General features: G+C 37.9%; 1 protein-coding gene across 3 annotated transcripts in view; it reads right to left on the bottom strand.

The window, feature by feature from the left end:
• MIGA1 (mitoguardin 1) overlaps positions 1-18,438 on the bottom strand; it is a 93,524-nt gene that overhangs the window by 24,403 nt on the left and 50,683 nt on the right. For all 3 annotated transcript variants that reach the window (XM_077771080.1, XM_077771082.1, XM_077771081.1), the window contains exon 8: positions 9,208-9,308. In XM_077771080.1, coding sequence (XP_077627206.1) covers positions 9,208-9,308 — 101 coding nt within the window. The remainder of the gene's footprint in view (positions 1-9,207; positions 9,309-18,438) is intronic.

Below are 18,438 nucleotides of genomic sequence, written 5' to 3'. Positions count from 1 at the left end.
GGATTCTTTTTTTACAAAAATATTTATTTATTTTTGAGAGACAGAGAGGGCATGAGCAGGGGAGGGGCAGAGAGAGACACACACACAGAATCAGAAGCAGCCTCCAGCCTCTGAGCTATCAGCACAGAGCCAGAAGCAGGGCTTGAACCCATGAACCATGAGATCATGACCTGAGCTGAAGTCGGATGCTGAATCGACTGAGCCACCCAGGCATCCCTCCATAAGGATTCTTTTTATCAAATCTTTGTAACTTCAACAATAAAGTAAGTATAATGAACATTTGGCAAAATAATATTTTTTAAAGTTGCATATTATGAAAAAACTTTGAAGCAATTAGGTACATGACTTTTCATGGCAGAAAAATGCAAAGTGACTAACAATTCTCCTTATAAATCATCTAGGACATGAGCATCTACAGAACAGAATGATAAAAAGTAGTTGACAAAAAAAGAACATCCTTTTATGATAAAAAAAAACCCTCAACAAATTGGGTACAGGAAAAACATGCCTCAACACAATAAAAGCCATATATGACAAGCCATAGTTAATAATGAAAGACTGGAGGTGCCTGGTGGCTCAGTCAGCTAAGCATCCAGTTCTTGATCTCAGCTAAGGTCATGATCTCACGGTTTGTGGGTTCAAGCCCCATGTCGGGCTGCTGGCAATGCAAAGCATGCTTGGGATTCTCTTTCTCACTCTCTCTCCCTTTTCCTCTGCCCCTCCCCTCTTCATGTGCTTTTCTCTGTCTCTCTCTCAAAAGAAACAGACTTAAAAAAATGTCTTTAAAAAAACTGTGAAAGACTGAAAGCTTTTCCCCTAAGACTAAGACAATGGTGCCCATTCTCACCACTCCTATTCAACATAGCAATGAAGTTCTAGCCAGAGCAATCAGGCAAGAAAAAGAAAGAAAAGGCATTGAAATTGGAAAGAAAAAAGTAAAACTGTCCCTGTGTGCACATGACATGATCTTATATATAGAAAATCTTGGGGGTGCCAGGGTGCCCAGGTGGGTTAAGTGTCCAACTTCAGCTCAGATCATGATCTCATGGTTTGTGAGTTCAAGCCCTGCATTGGGCTCTCTGCTGTCACTATGGAGTCCCCCACTCTCCCTGCCCCTCCTCCCCTCACTTTCAATCTCTCTCTCTTAAAAATAAACATTAAAAAAATCTTAAATAAAATAGAAAATCTTAAAAGATTACCAAAAAACTGTTAGAACTAATAAACAAATTTGGTAAAGTTGCAAGATGCAAAGGCAATGAATAAAAATTAGCTACATTTCTGTACACTCACAGCAATCAATCAGAAAGAAAAATTAAGAGGAACATGGCAGAGTAAGAAGATCCTATGCTCACTTCATCCCAGGGATGCAACTAANCCAGGAAATGATTGAAGACTGGCAAAACAAACTCTCTGCAGCTAACTGTAAAGAAGAGGCCACATCAAAATGGGTAGGAGGGGTAAAGCAGCAGTCAGGAGCTAAAGGGACTCACAGGACTGTTCATGAGATATCATGATACCACCAACATGGAGAGGGGAGAGAAAAAGATCCTCACACCAAGCACTCAGGCCACCTAAACCTTCAGAGTAAAACAGGCTTTGGTCCAAATTTCACTAGTTCTTACGACTGGCAGAGCTTAACACCTGCAACTTTAAAAACAGCAGGCTTGGTTCTGTATGAGCCAGAAGGAAACAGTAAATTGAGCCCTCACCTTTAAAGAGACAGTACAATAAACAGCCTGCTGAGTTACTGCATAGAAGCAGCACTTTAAAAATGCCTGGAGAGGGGCGCCTGGGTGGCTCAGTCGGTTGAGCGTCGACTTTGGCTCAGGTCATGATCTCACGGTTCATGGGTTCAAGCCCTGCATTGGGCTCTGTGCTGACAGCTAGCTCAGAGTCTGGAGCCTGTTTAAGATTCTGTGTCTCCCTCTCTCTCTGACCCTCCCCTGCTCACGCTGTCTCTCTACCTCAGAAACAAATAAAATATTTAAAAAAAAATTTTTTTTTTAATGCCTGGAGCATACGGGAGGGAGATTTGTTTACTGATCTCAGAGCATGTACTGGAGGGGCGTGGATCTTTGGGAGAATTCTCAAAAAACAAAGGAGCTGGCAGGCACAGTTTCCCTCCCTGAGCACCCAGCCTAGATACATGGACACTTGTAGTAACGAGTGAAGCACCAATATTCCACAAATAACTTGCTAACACTGTACCCCATCCTGACATTCTCTTGCAGACACGCCCTCTCCCACAGGTCCTTCCTCCGAGTCTCCTCCCATAGCAGACTTGCACAAACCTTGCTAACATACCACCCTGATCCTGTGTTCTCCTGAGTCTTATCCCCTACAATACGCACTTGAATGGAGCCCATCCAAAATGATGCCATGAGCCTGGCAGTCTGCAAGCAGCCCTGACAGGGGCCAGCACCACTCCAAAGTGACTCTAGCTCTGGGAGAAGGAAAAACAAAACAAAACACATATAACCATCTGAATGTGGTTCCAGCAGTGGGATGGAGGCAGATATCAGGTCTGACTGTAGGACCTTCCCAATAGTGAAAGCTTCTCAGGGGACAACACAGGGAAAGTGCCCTGCAGTTCAGTGCTACTGCATCTCTGACAAACTCCTGGTCTGACCCAACTCAAGCCCAAGGCCCCAGACTGGCCCACTAACAACAAAGGGACTAAACCCTGCCCACAACAGGCAAAGAGAGGCACATCACACTCTGGACTGAAGGCAACAGAGGCTTACCCACAATAGCAGGGCACTAGCAAAACACATAGGAGACACCCCTGAAGCACCAGTTTCTGGTCAACAGGGAAGACTGCACTACAGGGCACTACAGGACCTCTTCTTCATAAGCCCACTACTTTTTCCCCCTCTTTTTAAAATATAATTTATTGTCAAACTGGCTTACATATAACACCCAGTGTTCATCCCAACAAGTGCCCTCCTCAATGCCCATCACCCATTTTCCTCTCTCCCTCATCCCCCTCCCCTTCAGTTTGTTCTCTGTATTTAAGAATCTCTTGTGGTTTGCCTCCCTCCCTCCCTGTTTATAACTATGTTTCTCCCTTTCCTTCTCCCATGGTTTTCTGTTAAGTTTCTTAACTTCCACATGAGTGAAAACATGATATCTGTCCCTCTCTGACTGACTTACTTCACTCAGCATAATACCTTCTAGTACCATCCATGTTGCTGCAAATGGTATGATTTCATTCTTTCCCATTGCCAAGTAGTATTCCATTGTATATATAAACCACAACTTCTTTATCCATTCATCAACTGATGGACATTTAGGCTTTTTCCATAATTTGAATATTGTTAAAAGTGCTGCTATAAATACTGGGGTACATGTGTCCCTATGCATCAGCACTCCATATTCCTTGGGTAAATTCCTAGCAGTGCTATTGCTGGATCATAGGGTAGTTCTATTTTCGATGTTTTGAGGACGCTCCACACTGTTTTCCAGAACAGCTGCATCAGTTTGCATTCCCACCAACAGTGCAAGAGAGTTCCCGTTTCTCCACATCCTCACCAGCATCTGTAGTTTCCTGATTTGCTCATTTTAGCCACTATGACTATTGTGAGGTGGTATCTCAGTGTGGCTTTGATTTGTGTTTCCCTGATGATGAGTGACATTGAGCATCTTTCCATGTGTCTGCTGGCCATATGGATGTCTTCTTTTGAAAAGCGTCTATTCGTGTCTTCCGCCCATTTCTTCAAAGGATTATTTGTTTTTTGGGTGTTGAGTTGGTAAGTTCTTTATAGATTTTAGATACTAGCCCTTTATCTAATATGTCATTTGCAAGTATCTCTTCCCATTCCATCAGTTGCCTTTTAGTTTTGTTGACTGTTTCCTTTGTAGTGCAGAATCTTTTTATCTTGATGATCTTGATGAGGTCCCAATAGTTCATTTTTGCTTTTAATTCCCTTGCCTTTAGAGACGTGTCAAGTAAGAAACTGCTGCGGCTAAGGCCGAAGAGGTTGTTGCCTGCTTTCTCCTTTAGGGTTTTGATGGTTTCCTGTTTCACATTTAGGTCTTTCATCCATTTTGAGTTTATTTTTGTGTATGGTCTAAGAAACTGGTCTACTTTCATCCTTTGGCATGTTGCTGTCCAGTTCTCCCAGCACCATTTGTTAAAGACACCGTCTTTTTTCCATTGGATACTCTTTCCCGCTTTGTCAAAGATTAACCAGCCATACATTTGTGGGACCAATTGTGGGTTCTCTATTCTAATCCATTGGTTTATGTGTCTGTTTTTGTGCCAATACCATACTGTCTTGATGATTACAGCTTTGTAGTAGAGGCTAAAGTCTGGGATTTGATACCTTCCACTTTGGTTTTCTTTTTCAATATTAACTTTGGCTATTCGGGGTCTTTTGTAGTTCCATATAAAATAAGCCCACTACTTTGAAGAGCAGGAGACAGCGCTGACTTAGACATAGAGCTAGACACAGAGTTGGACAAAATGAGGACACAGAGGAATATCTCCCAAATGAAGGAAAAGGACAAAATCACAGTAAGTGAGCTAAATAAAATAGAGATAAGTAATATGCCTGATAGAGAATTTAAAGTAATGGCCATAAAGATACTCACTGAACTTGAGAGAAAGTGGAGGACCTCATTGAGACCCTCAAAAAACAAATAGAAAACATAAAAAAGAATCAATCAGAGATGAAGAATTCAGTAACTAGATGGGGGTGCCTGAGTGGCTCAATCAGTTGGGTTTTCAACTCTTGTTTCAGCTCAGGTCATCATCTCACAGTCATGAAATCAAGCCCCACAGTGGGCTCTCCACTGGGTGTAGAACCTGTTTGAGATTCTCCCTCTCCTGCTCATGTGCACATGGTCTCTCTCTTCCTCCTTCCCCCCCAAAAACATTAGATGGAATAAATACAGGACTACAGGAAGCAGAAAACGAATCAGTGACCTGGAAGACACAATGATGGAAAGCCATCAAGCTGAACAGGAGAGAGAAAATATAACAATAATAAATGAAAACAGACTAAAGGAACTCAGCAACACCATCAAGTGTAATAACATTCACATTATAAGGATCCTAGAAGGAGCAGAGAGGGAAAAAAAAAGGCAGAAAATGTATTTGAAGAAATAATAGCTTAAAATGTGGGGAAGGAAGCAGACATCCAGATCCATGAGGCACAGAGAGTCCCCAAACCAAGATCAATCCAAGGAGGCCCACACCAAGACACATAGTAATTAAAATGGCAAAAAGTAGAGATAAAGAGAGAATTTCTAAAGCAGCAAGAGAAAATAAAATAGTTACATAAAAGAAAAACTCCAAATGGCTATCAGCTGATTTTTCACCAGAAACTTTGCAGGCCAAAGGGAATGCCATGATATATTCAAAGCGCTTAAAGAAAAAAATAAAAACCACAACCTAGAATACTCTATCCAGCAAGGCTATCATTCAGAATAGAAGGAGAGATAAAGAGTTTCCTAGGAAAACAAAAGTTAAAAGGAATTCATGACTACTAAACCAGCCCGACAAGAAATGTTAAAGGGGGCTCTTTGAGTGGAAAGACTATATGCAGGAATAAGAAAAGTAGGGAGCACAAAAGCAGTAAAAATAAGTATATCTATAAAAATCAGTCAAGGGACTCACACAATAAAAGAATATAAATCATGACACCATATACCTAAAATGTTGGGGAAGGGGGAGAGAAGTAAACAAATGGGTTAAACTTTAATGACCATCAACTTAATATAGACTGCTATATGCCTAAGACATTATTACAAAACTAACAGTAACCACAAATCAAAAACCAGTAATACATATGCAAAAAATAAAGGGAATGGGATCCAAGTATATCACTAAATAAAACCAGCAATCCTTGAAAGAAAAGAACAAAAGAAAGGAACAGAGAGGAACTACAAAACAACCGTAAAACAAGTAACAAAGTGACAATAAGTACATACTTATCAATTACTTTGGGGGTGCCTGGGTGGCTTAGTCGGTTAAGTGTCTGACTTCGGCTCAGGTCATGATCTCACAGTTTGTGAGTTCGAGCCCCTCATCAGCCTCTGGGCTGACAGCTTGGAAGCTGGGGGCCTGCTTTGGATTCTGTGTCTCCCTCTCTCTCTGCCCCTCCCTTGCTCATACTCTGTCTCTCTCAAAAATAAACATTAAAAAAAAATTTTGTTTAAAAAAATAACCACTTTGAAAGCCAATAGATTAAACCCTTCAATTAGAAGGCACAGAGTGACAAAATGGTTGAATATAAGACCCAAGGCACCTGGGTGGCTCAGTCAGTTGGGTGTCTGACTTTTTTTTTTAATAAAATTTTTAAAAATATTTATTTATATTTGAGAGACAGAAAGAGACAAAGCATGAGTGGGGGAGGGCAGAGAGAGAGGGAGACACAGAATCTGAAGCAGGATCCAGGCTCTGAGCTGCCAGCACAGAGCCTGATGTGGGGCTCGAACACACAGACTGCGAGATCATAACCTGAGCCAAAGTTAGATGCTCAACTGACTGAGCCACCCTGGCACCCCGGGTATCTGGCTTTTAATTTCAGCTCAGTTCATGATCTTACGGTTCATGGGTTTGAGCCACGAAAGTATATCATTCACCCATGGTAGAGAATGAAATCCTGTGATTTGTGACAATGGATGGACCTTGAAGGTATAATGCTAAGTGAAATAAATCAGGCACAGAAAGACAAATACTGCATTCTATCATTTACATGTAGAATCTGAAAAAGCGAAACCCACAGAAACAGAGAGTAAAATGGTGCCTGCAAAGGGCTGAGGGCTGAGGGAAATGGGAGATGTTGGTCAAATAGTAAAAACTTCTAGTGAGAAGATGAAAAACTCCTGGGAATCTACTGCAAAGCATGGCAACTACAGTTAACAAAACTATATTATATACTGGAAAGTTGCTAAGAGAGTAAATCTTAAACATTCTTACCTCTCCCCCACATAATCCTGTGAGGTGATGGACATATTAACTAATCTTACTATGGTAATTATTTCACAATACATGTGTATAAGATCATCACATTGTATACCTTACAATTATGCATTGTATAACAATTATATTTCAATAAAACTGGAAAAGAATTTTACAAAAGAACAGAAAAATAAAGCTGTCTATATCAAATAGTAAATGGGCAGAAATAGCTTTTCTATAAAAGAAGACATATTTTTCTACTGCAAACTTATAAAATATAAGGAAGATGTAAATAATTCAGGAGATAATACTTTTAAGCAATAGCTAAAATATATATGAAAGAAAATTTTTGAAAAGATTAAAGATTATGATCACTACAGCTTTAAAAAAGGCAGAATCAGGGGCACTTGGGTGGCTTAGTCAGTTAAGCGTCCCACTTCGTCTTCGGTCATGATCTCATGGTTCGTGAGTTCCAGGCCCACATCAGGCTCTGTGCTGACAGCTGGGAGCCTGGAGCCTGCTTCAGATTCTGTATTGCCCTCTCTTTCTCTGTCCCTCCCCCATTTACACTCTATCTCTCTCCCTCTCTCTGCAAAACAAATCAATATTAAAAATATTTTTAAAAAGGCAGAATCAAAGCTTGGGGTGTAGGGTATTAGAATATAGCTTTCCACACTACAGCATGAATTACAGATATCTGATACTATTTATATGAAAAAAGACAGCATTGATATCCAAAATCTACCATAAAAATAAAATTTTTTTTAATGTTTATTTATTTTTGAGAGACATAGAGAGAGAAAGAATCCTAAGCAGGCTCCAGGCTCTCAGCTGTCAGCACAGAGCCTGATGTGGTGCCTTGAACTCACAGACCACAAAATCATGACCTGAGCCGAAGTCAACACTTAACCAACTGAGCCACCCAGGTGCCCCCAAAATAAAATTATTCTAAGATAAAACTGAATGTATGTGATTTTTAAATTTGCTTTATGTAGAAAATAAGTATAAAAAGATGTGAACTCTGCAAGCACTCTCTTTTCATTTGAAGAAAAAAATTTTTTTAAAAATTTTTATGTCTTTATTTTATTTTGAGAGACAGAGACAGACAGTGAGTGGGGGAGGGGCAGAGAGAGAGGGAGACACAGAATCTGAAGCAGGCTCCAGGCTGTGAGCTGTCAGCAAAGAGACCGATACAGGGCTTGAACCCACGAACTGTGAGATCATGACCTGAGCCGAAGTCGGACACTTACCCAACTGAGCCACCCAGGAGGCCCTTGAAGAAATTTTTTTAATGTTTATTTATTTTGAGAGAGAGAGGAAAGGGGGGCGGCAGAGAGGAGAGAGAATCCCAAGCAGGCTCCATGCTGTCAGCCTAGAGCCTGCTGTGGGGCTGGATCCCATAAACTATGAGATCATGACCTGAGCTAAAACCAAGTGTTGGTCACTTAACAGACTGGGCCACCCACGTGCCCCTACAAGCATTCTCTTTTGATACAAAATTTAAATCACAGTAGAAAACAAACTGCCCATAAATTTATAATTCATTGATCATCATTGTTTACAACTGGTGTATTTATATCTAACCTTTTTTTGTCTGTCTAAACACTTATACAATATACTACACACGTTTTTCTGTTCTCGTATTACTAAATTACAATCATACTCTCTACATAGAGACTATATCTAACCTTTTTTTGTCTGTCTAAACACTTATACAATATACTACACACGTTTTTCTGTTCTCGTATTACTAAATTACAATCATACTCTCTACATAGAGACTATATACCACTTTTTTTGATGTAAAATACATTCCCATGCCATTAAAAGTAAATGGAAACATGCTTTTGGCAGTACAATATTTCAATTATGTATGCGCAATAATTTGGCATTAGACTAGTTCCAGTTTTTCATTATTGTTAAAATGCTATAGTGATTATTTTTGTAAGTAAATCTTTGAATCTGATCACCTTCTTGAAAAAAATATCTAGAAGTATGATTTCTAAGCTAAAGAAACTAAACATCTTTAAGAGTTCTAATTATATTACTTTCTATGAAGATATTACATGCCTCAGCCATAATCCACAGTATATGACAGTACCCCTCTCAAGTACGTGTTTACAGGTTCACCTCTCTAAAATGACTATATGCTCCCTTGAAAACTCATGTTCATAGTATATTCATCTTTGTAGCCTGGTATCTACCACATAGTAGATGCTACATAAATGGCCACTGATATTCAGCACAACGGCAAAGCTGTACTCCCTGGGTGACAAAGAATGAGGAATTCTCAGTCCTACCTCTGCTGCTGAAGCAAAGGAATCAGTTGATGCAATGCTCAAGGTATCTCGCAGGCCAAATTCATCCACATTCCCCTTCATGGTGACATCTGTATCTTTATCTTAAAAGTAAAAGAAGAAAAGATAAGAAATTGATAGTGTTTGGGGCGCCTGGGTGGCTTAGTCGGTTGAGCGTCCGACTTTCACTTAGGTCATGATCTCACGGTTCGTGGGTTCGAGCCCCGCGTCGGGCTCTGTGCTGACTGCCAGCTCAGAGCCTGGAGCCTGTTTCAGTCTGTGACTCCCTCTCTCTCTGACCCTCCCCTGCTCACGCTGTCTCTCTCTCTGTCTCCTAGAAATAAATAAAAATATTAAAAAAAAAAAAAAGAAATTGATAGTGTTTGTCACTGACATTCTATAGTATGCCTGTCTTTTCTTTCTCTCTTTCTCCCTCCTTCTCTCCCTCCCTTTCTTCCATCTTTATTCAGGCTGGAACGTAAAAGAAAGCCAATAAATACAAACCAATGGGATATAATCTGATAAGATTCTCAAAGTGTGTTCACTGCTTAAGTGATTCTGAAATGCTGCTAAGCAGAGGAGAAAGTGCTATAAAACAGGCATTTTTACTTTGAAAGGGGATTAATTAAACTTAATATCAGATTTAAAAAGCTTCTGAATATGTAATAACTTAAACTGGTAAATAATAACTAAAGTTGGATTACCTATAATATGTTGTAAAATCAGCACATATCAAAGAGAGTCTGAAACAGAGCAAATTAGTTGCAAGTAGCCTTGCCCAAATAGTGAGAACTGGTAGATTCATTCAAATTAAATGAATTATTAACATGAAATGCTGTCTGGCCAGTTACCTGTGATAAACTGATCAATTAAAACAATTCAAGAAGAACTTATTCTTCAGTTCTTAAGGACTATGTTAAAGGACTGAAAGGCCAAAAACAATCAGAGCTGTTGTTTACTCTGGTTACTTGAAGGTCAAATACAACTGTTCCAATGATTATAAGGGCTGAAAAAGTTTAAATACATTGACAAAAGGTTAATCTGGCCATGCCAAGACAGTCTGCCTATTAACATATAAAGCATCTGAATGTGGGTACCAATATCTTCACATATTATCATTAGGAATCTGTAATTTCCAAATAAATACTATGCTTACTTACAGATGTGTCTATATTGTAGCAAACAACTGATATGCTTTAAAATTGATCACAAGTGTGAAAACTCAAAGAACAAAATATATACCGATTTTTCTTATTGATTCTCTATTTGCTAAATTTGTCAGAGACTTTATCTTCTTTAAAAAAGAATCAGAGGGGTGTCTGAGTGGCTCGGTTGGTTAAGCATCTGACTCTTGATTTCGGCTCAGATCATGATCTCCCAGTTTAGTAAGATGGAGCCTTGCAGCAGGCATTGAGCAGGGCACCGGAGGCTGCTTGGGATTCTTTCTCTCCCTCTTTTCTTTTTTTAAGTTTATTTATTTGTGAGAGAGAGTATACACCCGTGTGCATGCGTGTGCAAGCAGGTGAGGGGCAGAGAGAGGTAAAGAGAAAATCCCAAGCAGGCTATGCACCATCCATAAATGAGGAGCCCCATGTGGGACTCAAAGCCAACAGAGAGACTATGACTTGAGCTGAAATCAAGAGTTGGAGACCAAATCAATTGAGCCACCCAGGCACCCCTCTCCCTCTCCTTCTGCCCCTCCCCAATTGTGCATGCTCTCGCTCAAAAAATAATAAAATAAAATAAAATAAAATAAAAGGAACCAGGAATCTTTTTGGCTTTTATTCATCTAAATTTCTATGCCACCTTTTTTCCCAAAATAAAATTCATTACCTTTACCAGAAATTTTCCAAGTCCTGTTTAAAACCCTCAAGTACCAAAAAACACAGACATTTGTGATTCTATACAAGAAGTGTAGGTTTTTTTTTTTTAAAGGAAACCATTAATTCAATTTAAACTTAGAAGTTTTGCAACCAATTTATTTTCCAAACTCTAAACCAAGAAGAAAAGCACATAAGCCATAATAGGTGCAAGACTCATTCCTGTTAAATATCAAAAATAACTGTACACAGAACATATTTTTCCCCTACTGTATATTTAGTAGGCCTATATTTGACAATTTAACCATTTATCTTCCAAGTTTAAATTATAGTTGTTTTCAGATGAAGGTTACATCAATCATTTTAAAGTACCTACTCCACAGCTAAACATCCTTCTACTACTAAATGACTACAAATGGAACACAATCAGAAGTTATTCTACTTTCCAAATACACATTCTTTTAGAAATTTAAAATTTTTCATTGAACTTAAGAACAAAAGAACATAATCGGTTTTACACTTATAAACAGCTATAAGACTGGTATTTTTGGACATTCAATTATCTAGAAAAAAAACCCTATTATTTTCTTTTTAGTGCATATGTGATTTTAAAAACTACACACACAAATACAAATTTATTTACAAAACTAAACTGGCATTTACAACTTTCAAACCTTTATCTACTTAGTTATTTTTCCATTGTTAGTATTAATGATGCAAAAAGAAACCATAGTACAATTTTCATTATGCCAAACCACTTTTAAAGTGGATTAAATTACAAGTCAATTAAGCTAAATCTTGGTTCCATATGACTTCTGCTATTTTCAGAATGGAACACAGACATTTATCTTATGTCACTTTACCTTTCAGACATTACCCATGAGCAGTTAAAAGTCTGTTTTACATCACTCAACAGTAACCAGCTAGTACTTTACTTAAAAAAAAAAAAAAATCTAACAAAGAAAAATGGCTCAGAGGAACTGGAAAGATTTATTCATTAATCTAATTTTGTATACCACAGGCCATATCTCTCATTTCAGTAATTGTTATGATTCCTGGAATGACAACTTAAATTAGGAAGAGAAATAATACATCTGTTTTTTTAGATTAAGCCAATAAAAGGCATGAGAAAGAATACCGAGTAATATCTCAAACTACTTGCTTTCATGAATCAAATTAAAATTTAAAATACTCTTTCACCTGAGTGTCTCACTTTTGATTTCGGCTGATGTCATGATCTCATGATTTGGTTTGTGGGTTTGAGCCCTGCTATTAGCACAGAGCCTGCTTAGGATTCTCCCTCTCCCTTTCTCTTTGTGCTTTCTTTCTCTCTCAAATAAATAAATAAACTTAAAGATAAAATACTCTTTCTAAAAAGTATAAACTCCTGATTGTAGTACTGAAAGATAGGGACAGCATGGAAAACTGAAAATCAAAGGTTTCATTTTGGTCAATATTTTCAGAATCTTACCAAATTTTTCTTAGCAGGAAAAAAACCCCCCACATTATCATTACACACTTGCCAAAATGATATAATTTGGGAAAAATGGCAGTTTTTTGGTTAAAGATGTATAGTATTGAAAGTTTACATACCCCTGGTAGAAATGTCAATTAGTAGAACCACTTTGGAGAGTTGGGCAGTATAATGAAAGTTCAAGACTGTATTCTCTGTGACTAGCAATTCTATCCTTAGGTGGTTTTTTAATAGAAATCCATGCTTATATGCATAAGAATATTCCTAACAACATTGCTTCCAACAACTCCAAACTAGGAAAAAAACACAACTGTCCTTCTACCATAGACTAAACAAACTGAGATATTTTCAGACAATGAAATAAGTATACAACAATGAAAGTGAATGAAATGCTGTTATATGTAAGAATAAAGATGAATTCCACATGTTGAGTGAAGAATTATATGTATGATCTCATTCAAATAAAATTCAAAACAAACAAAACTAAACTACAGTGATCAGGACTACACTTAGTTGGTCAAACTATAAGAAAAGCCAGGAAGCAATTAGCATGAGCATCAGGACAAGGGTTATTTTTAGGTATGGGGGGAGGGGCATTGATTAGGACCAGGTATAAGGTACCTTCTAAGGAATTGGCAGTATTTTATATTTTATTTTATTTTTTCAAGTCATCTGTATGTATACCAAACAATAGGGCTCAAACTCATAATCCCAAGATCAAGAATCATATGCTCACCAACTGAGCCACCCATACACCCCAGCAATGTTTTATTGATAGTTACACAAGAGAGTGAGATAAATCCTGGTTTTTTTGTTTTGAACACTCTCCTCTAAGGGTTTACACAGAAGGAAAGGAAACAATGTATCTATGTATCTTGGCCCAAATGGCTGACAACAGAAAAGACAATGAAGTATTTCAATACTGACAATGAAGCTGCAAATTATTAGACATGAATTTTATTCCCTGATAGAGGAAGCACCTATAATGATGCTAAGTTCAAAAAGTTAAAATCTGATGAGTCTGTTGAGTATACTAACAAATCAAAAACAATGTATCTTCACCCCATAGAGGAATACCAGTAGTTGTGGGAGACTCTAATGCCACGCATATACCACTCACAACCATTTTCCTCCTAGTTTACCCATCTTTCTTTGCTATTTAGTGATTGGTTTAGGATTTTAAGTGATAAAGTCTTGGTGGGGATAATCAACTATTTGCAGGAAGAAGACATGGAAACCAAGAGATGCTTGCTATTTAATGACAATAAAAGTATGATGAAACCAATATACATTTATTTCACACTTACTACCTGCCAGAAACCAAGTTACATGCTTTACATATATTATTGCATAATTCTACAATAATCCTTTGAGGTAAGTACTCTTCTTTTTTTCATCATACATATGAAGACGTTAGGGTACAGAAATGTTAAGTAATGGTCCATACTCACACAGTTAAGAAATGGAATGGCAGGATTCAAAAGGAGTCATCTGACACCAGATTCCAAGCTATGAAACTGGAGCTATGGTGCCCAGCACAGTAGCCGCTAGCCATGTGTGGCTACTGAGAGCATGAAATGTGGCTAGTCAGAACTGACATGTGTAAAATATACAATGGATTTTGAAAACTTGGTACCAAAAAATATAAAATCTTTTTAATATAAACTAGGTTTAAGAAAAACATAGTATTAAAATTAATTTCACCTCTTTCATTTTACTTTTTCATGTACCTACTAGAAAACTGAATGTTACATTTGTCAGCCACACTAGATTGCTATTGGACAGTACTATTAGGGCATTCCTTTTTCCTATCTTATCTACAGTGTAAAGAGTTTACAAGCTCTTTAAGACTCAGGCTCAACTCACATGTTTTGAGTGACTAAAAGTAGTACCCAAGGTATTCTGCTAAATGCTTTCACTGACTATTGCATTTAATATGTGTAACTGTTAGAGAGGAATAGCCTAATTATGTATAAAAATGCCTTATTGTAACTAGAACAACAAAAAAAAGCCATTTGCCAATCAAAATCTTCAATGGCTCCTTGTCTGGTTTTCAAAGCTTTCCATAATCTCTGTTCACCCTAATTCTGTTTATTAATTAATAAAAGACTCCTCAGTTTTGACTATAGTATACTACATGTTATATTATTATACTGTATGTTATTTCTCATACATAATTATATAACATATACTCTATTATATACCATATATATATATACACTACTATACACTATACTAAACTATTACATTTACACTATATCATATAGTATACTATTCGCTACACTCCCACTTGCCATAGTAATGCAATGGGTAAAAACTTGAGATTTCGAGTCAGCCAGGTAGCATAGCATCTGGATCCCAATTCTGATCTTAGCTTTGCTACTTGTTATCAAGGTAAACTAAGAATAGATAACCATATTTATTTCATAGAGTTGTCATAAGAATTAAATTAGAGATTTCTGGAGGCATAGTACTTTGTACATAGTAAGTGCTAAATAATTTTCAGTGCTATTAATATTGTCATATATATTCTTTACCAAGTTCTTCCTGCATCTTCTCCAACACACAAATTTTTCCTTCTTCTCTCTTGCCCCATGCTACCCAGAAACACATGTGGTTTTAACAATGCAACTCAAGTACTATCACCTATAGGTATCCTCCAAAAATTATCTAATTTTTTGCTTCTACATAAGGCAGTATAGCAGAAGTGTTAAAATCATGGGCTCTGGAACCAGACAGCTTGGATTCAAATTCTGATTCTGCGACTTCGCTGGATAACAATCTTGGGTAAATTTGTCTTCTCCATTCTTCAGTGTTCTCACTTGGAAAATGGGAGTAAAATCTACCTAATAGAATTGTGTAAGGATTAAATGAGTTAATACATGTAAAGTAAGTGTTCAATAATTGTTAGCTATTCATAATATTATGTAAAAGATAAGTATGTATAATTTGATACACTATCTGAATTTTCATTTAACTAATGCCTGAATATCTAGCCCATCTGTCTAGCTGAACTGTGGCCATCATTCATGGACTTCCTCATCTTTTTATTTTTTCTTTCTTTCTTTTTTCCTGGTAGTCCCCACAGCTCTTAAGAGAGCATTGAGCATACTGTAAATACTTCAATATTTGTTGATACAAACTAAATAAAACTTGTTACATAAAGTGATCATACCCATGACATGAAAATCCCTGTTTTTAAAAAGCCTCTCATATATTTCCTCTGGATCATTTTACCTGTTACATTACCTTTACATGCTTTCAGAGCCCTGTTATAATTCTTATTTTTCCAATACTCAGCTCTAAATTAAATTTATGATATTTCCTTATAAAGTTAAAATATGCAGCTTATGCCCCATAATGCCTAATCTTTAACTTTAGAAATGCCTAAAAGAATGCTTTCCAGGGACATGTACATGGCTCAGTCAGTTAAGAGTCTGGCTCTTGGTTTCAGCCGTCAGGTCACAATCTCACGGTTCATGAGTTGGAGACCCACATTGGTCTCTGGGCTGACAGTGCTGACCTTGCTTAGGATTCTCTCTCCCTCCTTCTCTCCCCCTCTCCTACACTCACTCACTCTCTCTCTCTCTCTCTCAAAAACAAATAAATAAGCTTAAAAAAAAAAGAAGAGCATGGTCTACCAACTGAGCCAGACTGGAGCCTCAAGCTTAAAACTTTTTTTTTTTTTAATGTTTATTTATTTTTGAGGAAGAGAGAGACTGAGCACAAGTGTGGGAGGGGCGGAGAGAGAGGGGGACACACAGAATCCAAAGCAGGCTCCAGGCTCTGAGCTGTCAGCACAGAGCCAGATGTAGGGCTCGAACTCATGAACTGTGAGATCATGACCTGAACCCAAATCAGACACTTAACCATCTAAGCTACCTAGGCGCCCCTAAAACTTTTTAAAACATTGCTTTACCTGTCTTTATCACATAGAACTTTTTAAAACAGTCACACATAGGGGTGCCTGGGTGGCTTAGTCGGTTAAGCGTCTGACTTTCGCTTAGGTCATGATCTCGCGGTTTGTGGGTTCGAGCCCTGCGTCGGGCTCTGTGCTGACTGCCAGCTCAGAGCCTGAAGCCTGTCTCAGTCTGTGACTCTTTCTCTCTCTGACCCTCCCCTGCTCACGCTGTCTCTCTCTCTCTCCTAGAAATAAATAAAAAACATTTTAAAAAAATAAATAAATAAATAAAACAGTCATGCATAGACATAAACTATGTTCTTCTTAGGAAGGATACTAAAAGTATGTTTACTTTCAACATAATAGTCATACATTTTAGGCCAAAAATCTGACTGGATTCAAGCCTTGCTCCTTCTTTCACAATCTCATAATTCACATATTAAGTTTTTTTCAAAGCAGCATTTGCTTGAAAATTAAAAAAACTTTTAAAAAGAAAAAACGAAGACCTACTTCAACCTTGGTACTTGGAACTTCAAGCCTGTATCTACTTCTTTAAACCAATATAAATGGGTTTTCTACAGGTCTTGCTTTTGCCATCCCAACGCACATTCTATTTTCTGTCACTTAGAAGCCATCAGGTCTATTTTAACCTCAGCAGATCCTAGTGGAGATTCCAAAGATGCCACTCTTCTTTTAAAATCCAGGCTGTCCACTGTGGATTTTATAACAACAGCAAGAGGAAGCTGCCAAATGTCTAATGTCATCTGACTTCTATGTCAGCAGCTATTCTCCAGATGATTTTTAGCAACTTAAATATGATTTGGAACCTTGTCTTTTCTATGGTTTTATTGAAAGTGGAAAAGTTCCTGCTGCTGACAAGACAAGCTATTTTCCAAACAGTCTGCTGTAATCTGTTACAATACTTAAGAAATCTAGAAGACTCCTGCTGCTCTTTGTGCATCTTACAGGACTACCTGCCCTATCTATACTGCAGTTTTTATTTTGATTTTTTTATTTTTATGTTGTTTTATTTATTTCTGAGAAAGAGAGAGAGAGAGAAGGCATGAACAGGTGAGGGGAGGGTCAGAGAGAGAGGGAGACACAGAATCTGAAACAGGCTCCAGGCTCTGAGCTAGCTGTCAGCACAGAATCCGACACGGGACTCGAACCCATAAACCATAAGATCATGATCTGAGCCAAAGTTGGACGCTTAACCGACTGAGCCACCCAGGCGCCCCTTTTTTGATTTGTTTTAAAATGGTATAGTATGGGCAATGAGAAAGAATGAAATCTGGCCATGTGTAGGAACATGGATGGACCTTGAGGGTGTTATGCTGAGCGAAATAAGTCAGGCAGAGAAGGACAAATATCATATGTTTGCACGTATAGGAGGATTAGGAGGAACTTAACGGAGGAACAAGGGGGAGAAGAAGGGGGGAAATGGTGGGGGAAAGGGAGAGAGGCAAACCATGAGAGACTCTTGAATGCTGACAAAAACTGAGGACTGATGGATGTGGGGGGAGGGGGGATGGGCATGGAGGAGGGCACTTGTGGGGATGAGCACTGGGTGTTATGTGGAAACTAATTTGATAATAAACTATTTGTAAAAAAATAAATAAATAAAATGGTATAGTATGAGAGGGGAAAAAAATACAAAAATTAAAACTATCATAATTTCAGAAAGTAAAAGAACAAGAGATGATATTTTCTTGATTTTTCCCTCATTGTACCTTAATAGTGAAAAGAGAAACAATGAAACCCACTGAAACCAAAGAAAAAACTGATCAGTTCTTGATGTGTTATGACTTACATGGTTTTAACTATGTGAAATACATACATGTATAAAAACAGCCTGATACCACTGATCTACCCAAAAGAGATTTCGGTAACAGTTGTCTCTGACATTCTCTATCAAATGCCAATTCTCCATCAATTGGCCATATCTGCCCAATATAACAACTGTGATTCCTAACTGGGAAATACAGCTGTCAATGCAAAACAAGGAATAGAAAGAAAGAGAAAGGAGTAACAACATTGTT

This window comes from Crocuta crocuta, unplaced genomic scaffold (genome assembly GCF_008692635.1).
Source record: "Crocuta crocuta isolate KB4526 unplaced genomic scaffold, BGI_CrCroc_1.0 scaffold125, whole genome shotgun sequence".
Lineage (NCBI taxonomy): Eukaryota > Metazoa > Chordata > Mammalia > Carnivora > Hyaenidae > Crocuta > Crocuta crocuta.
This window is presented reverse-complemented; position numbering and strand designations above follow the sequence as displayed.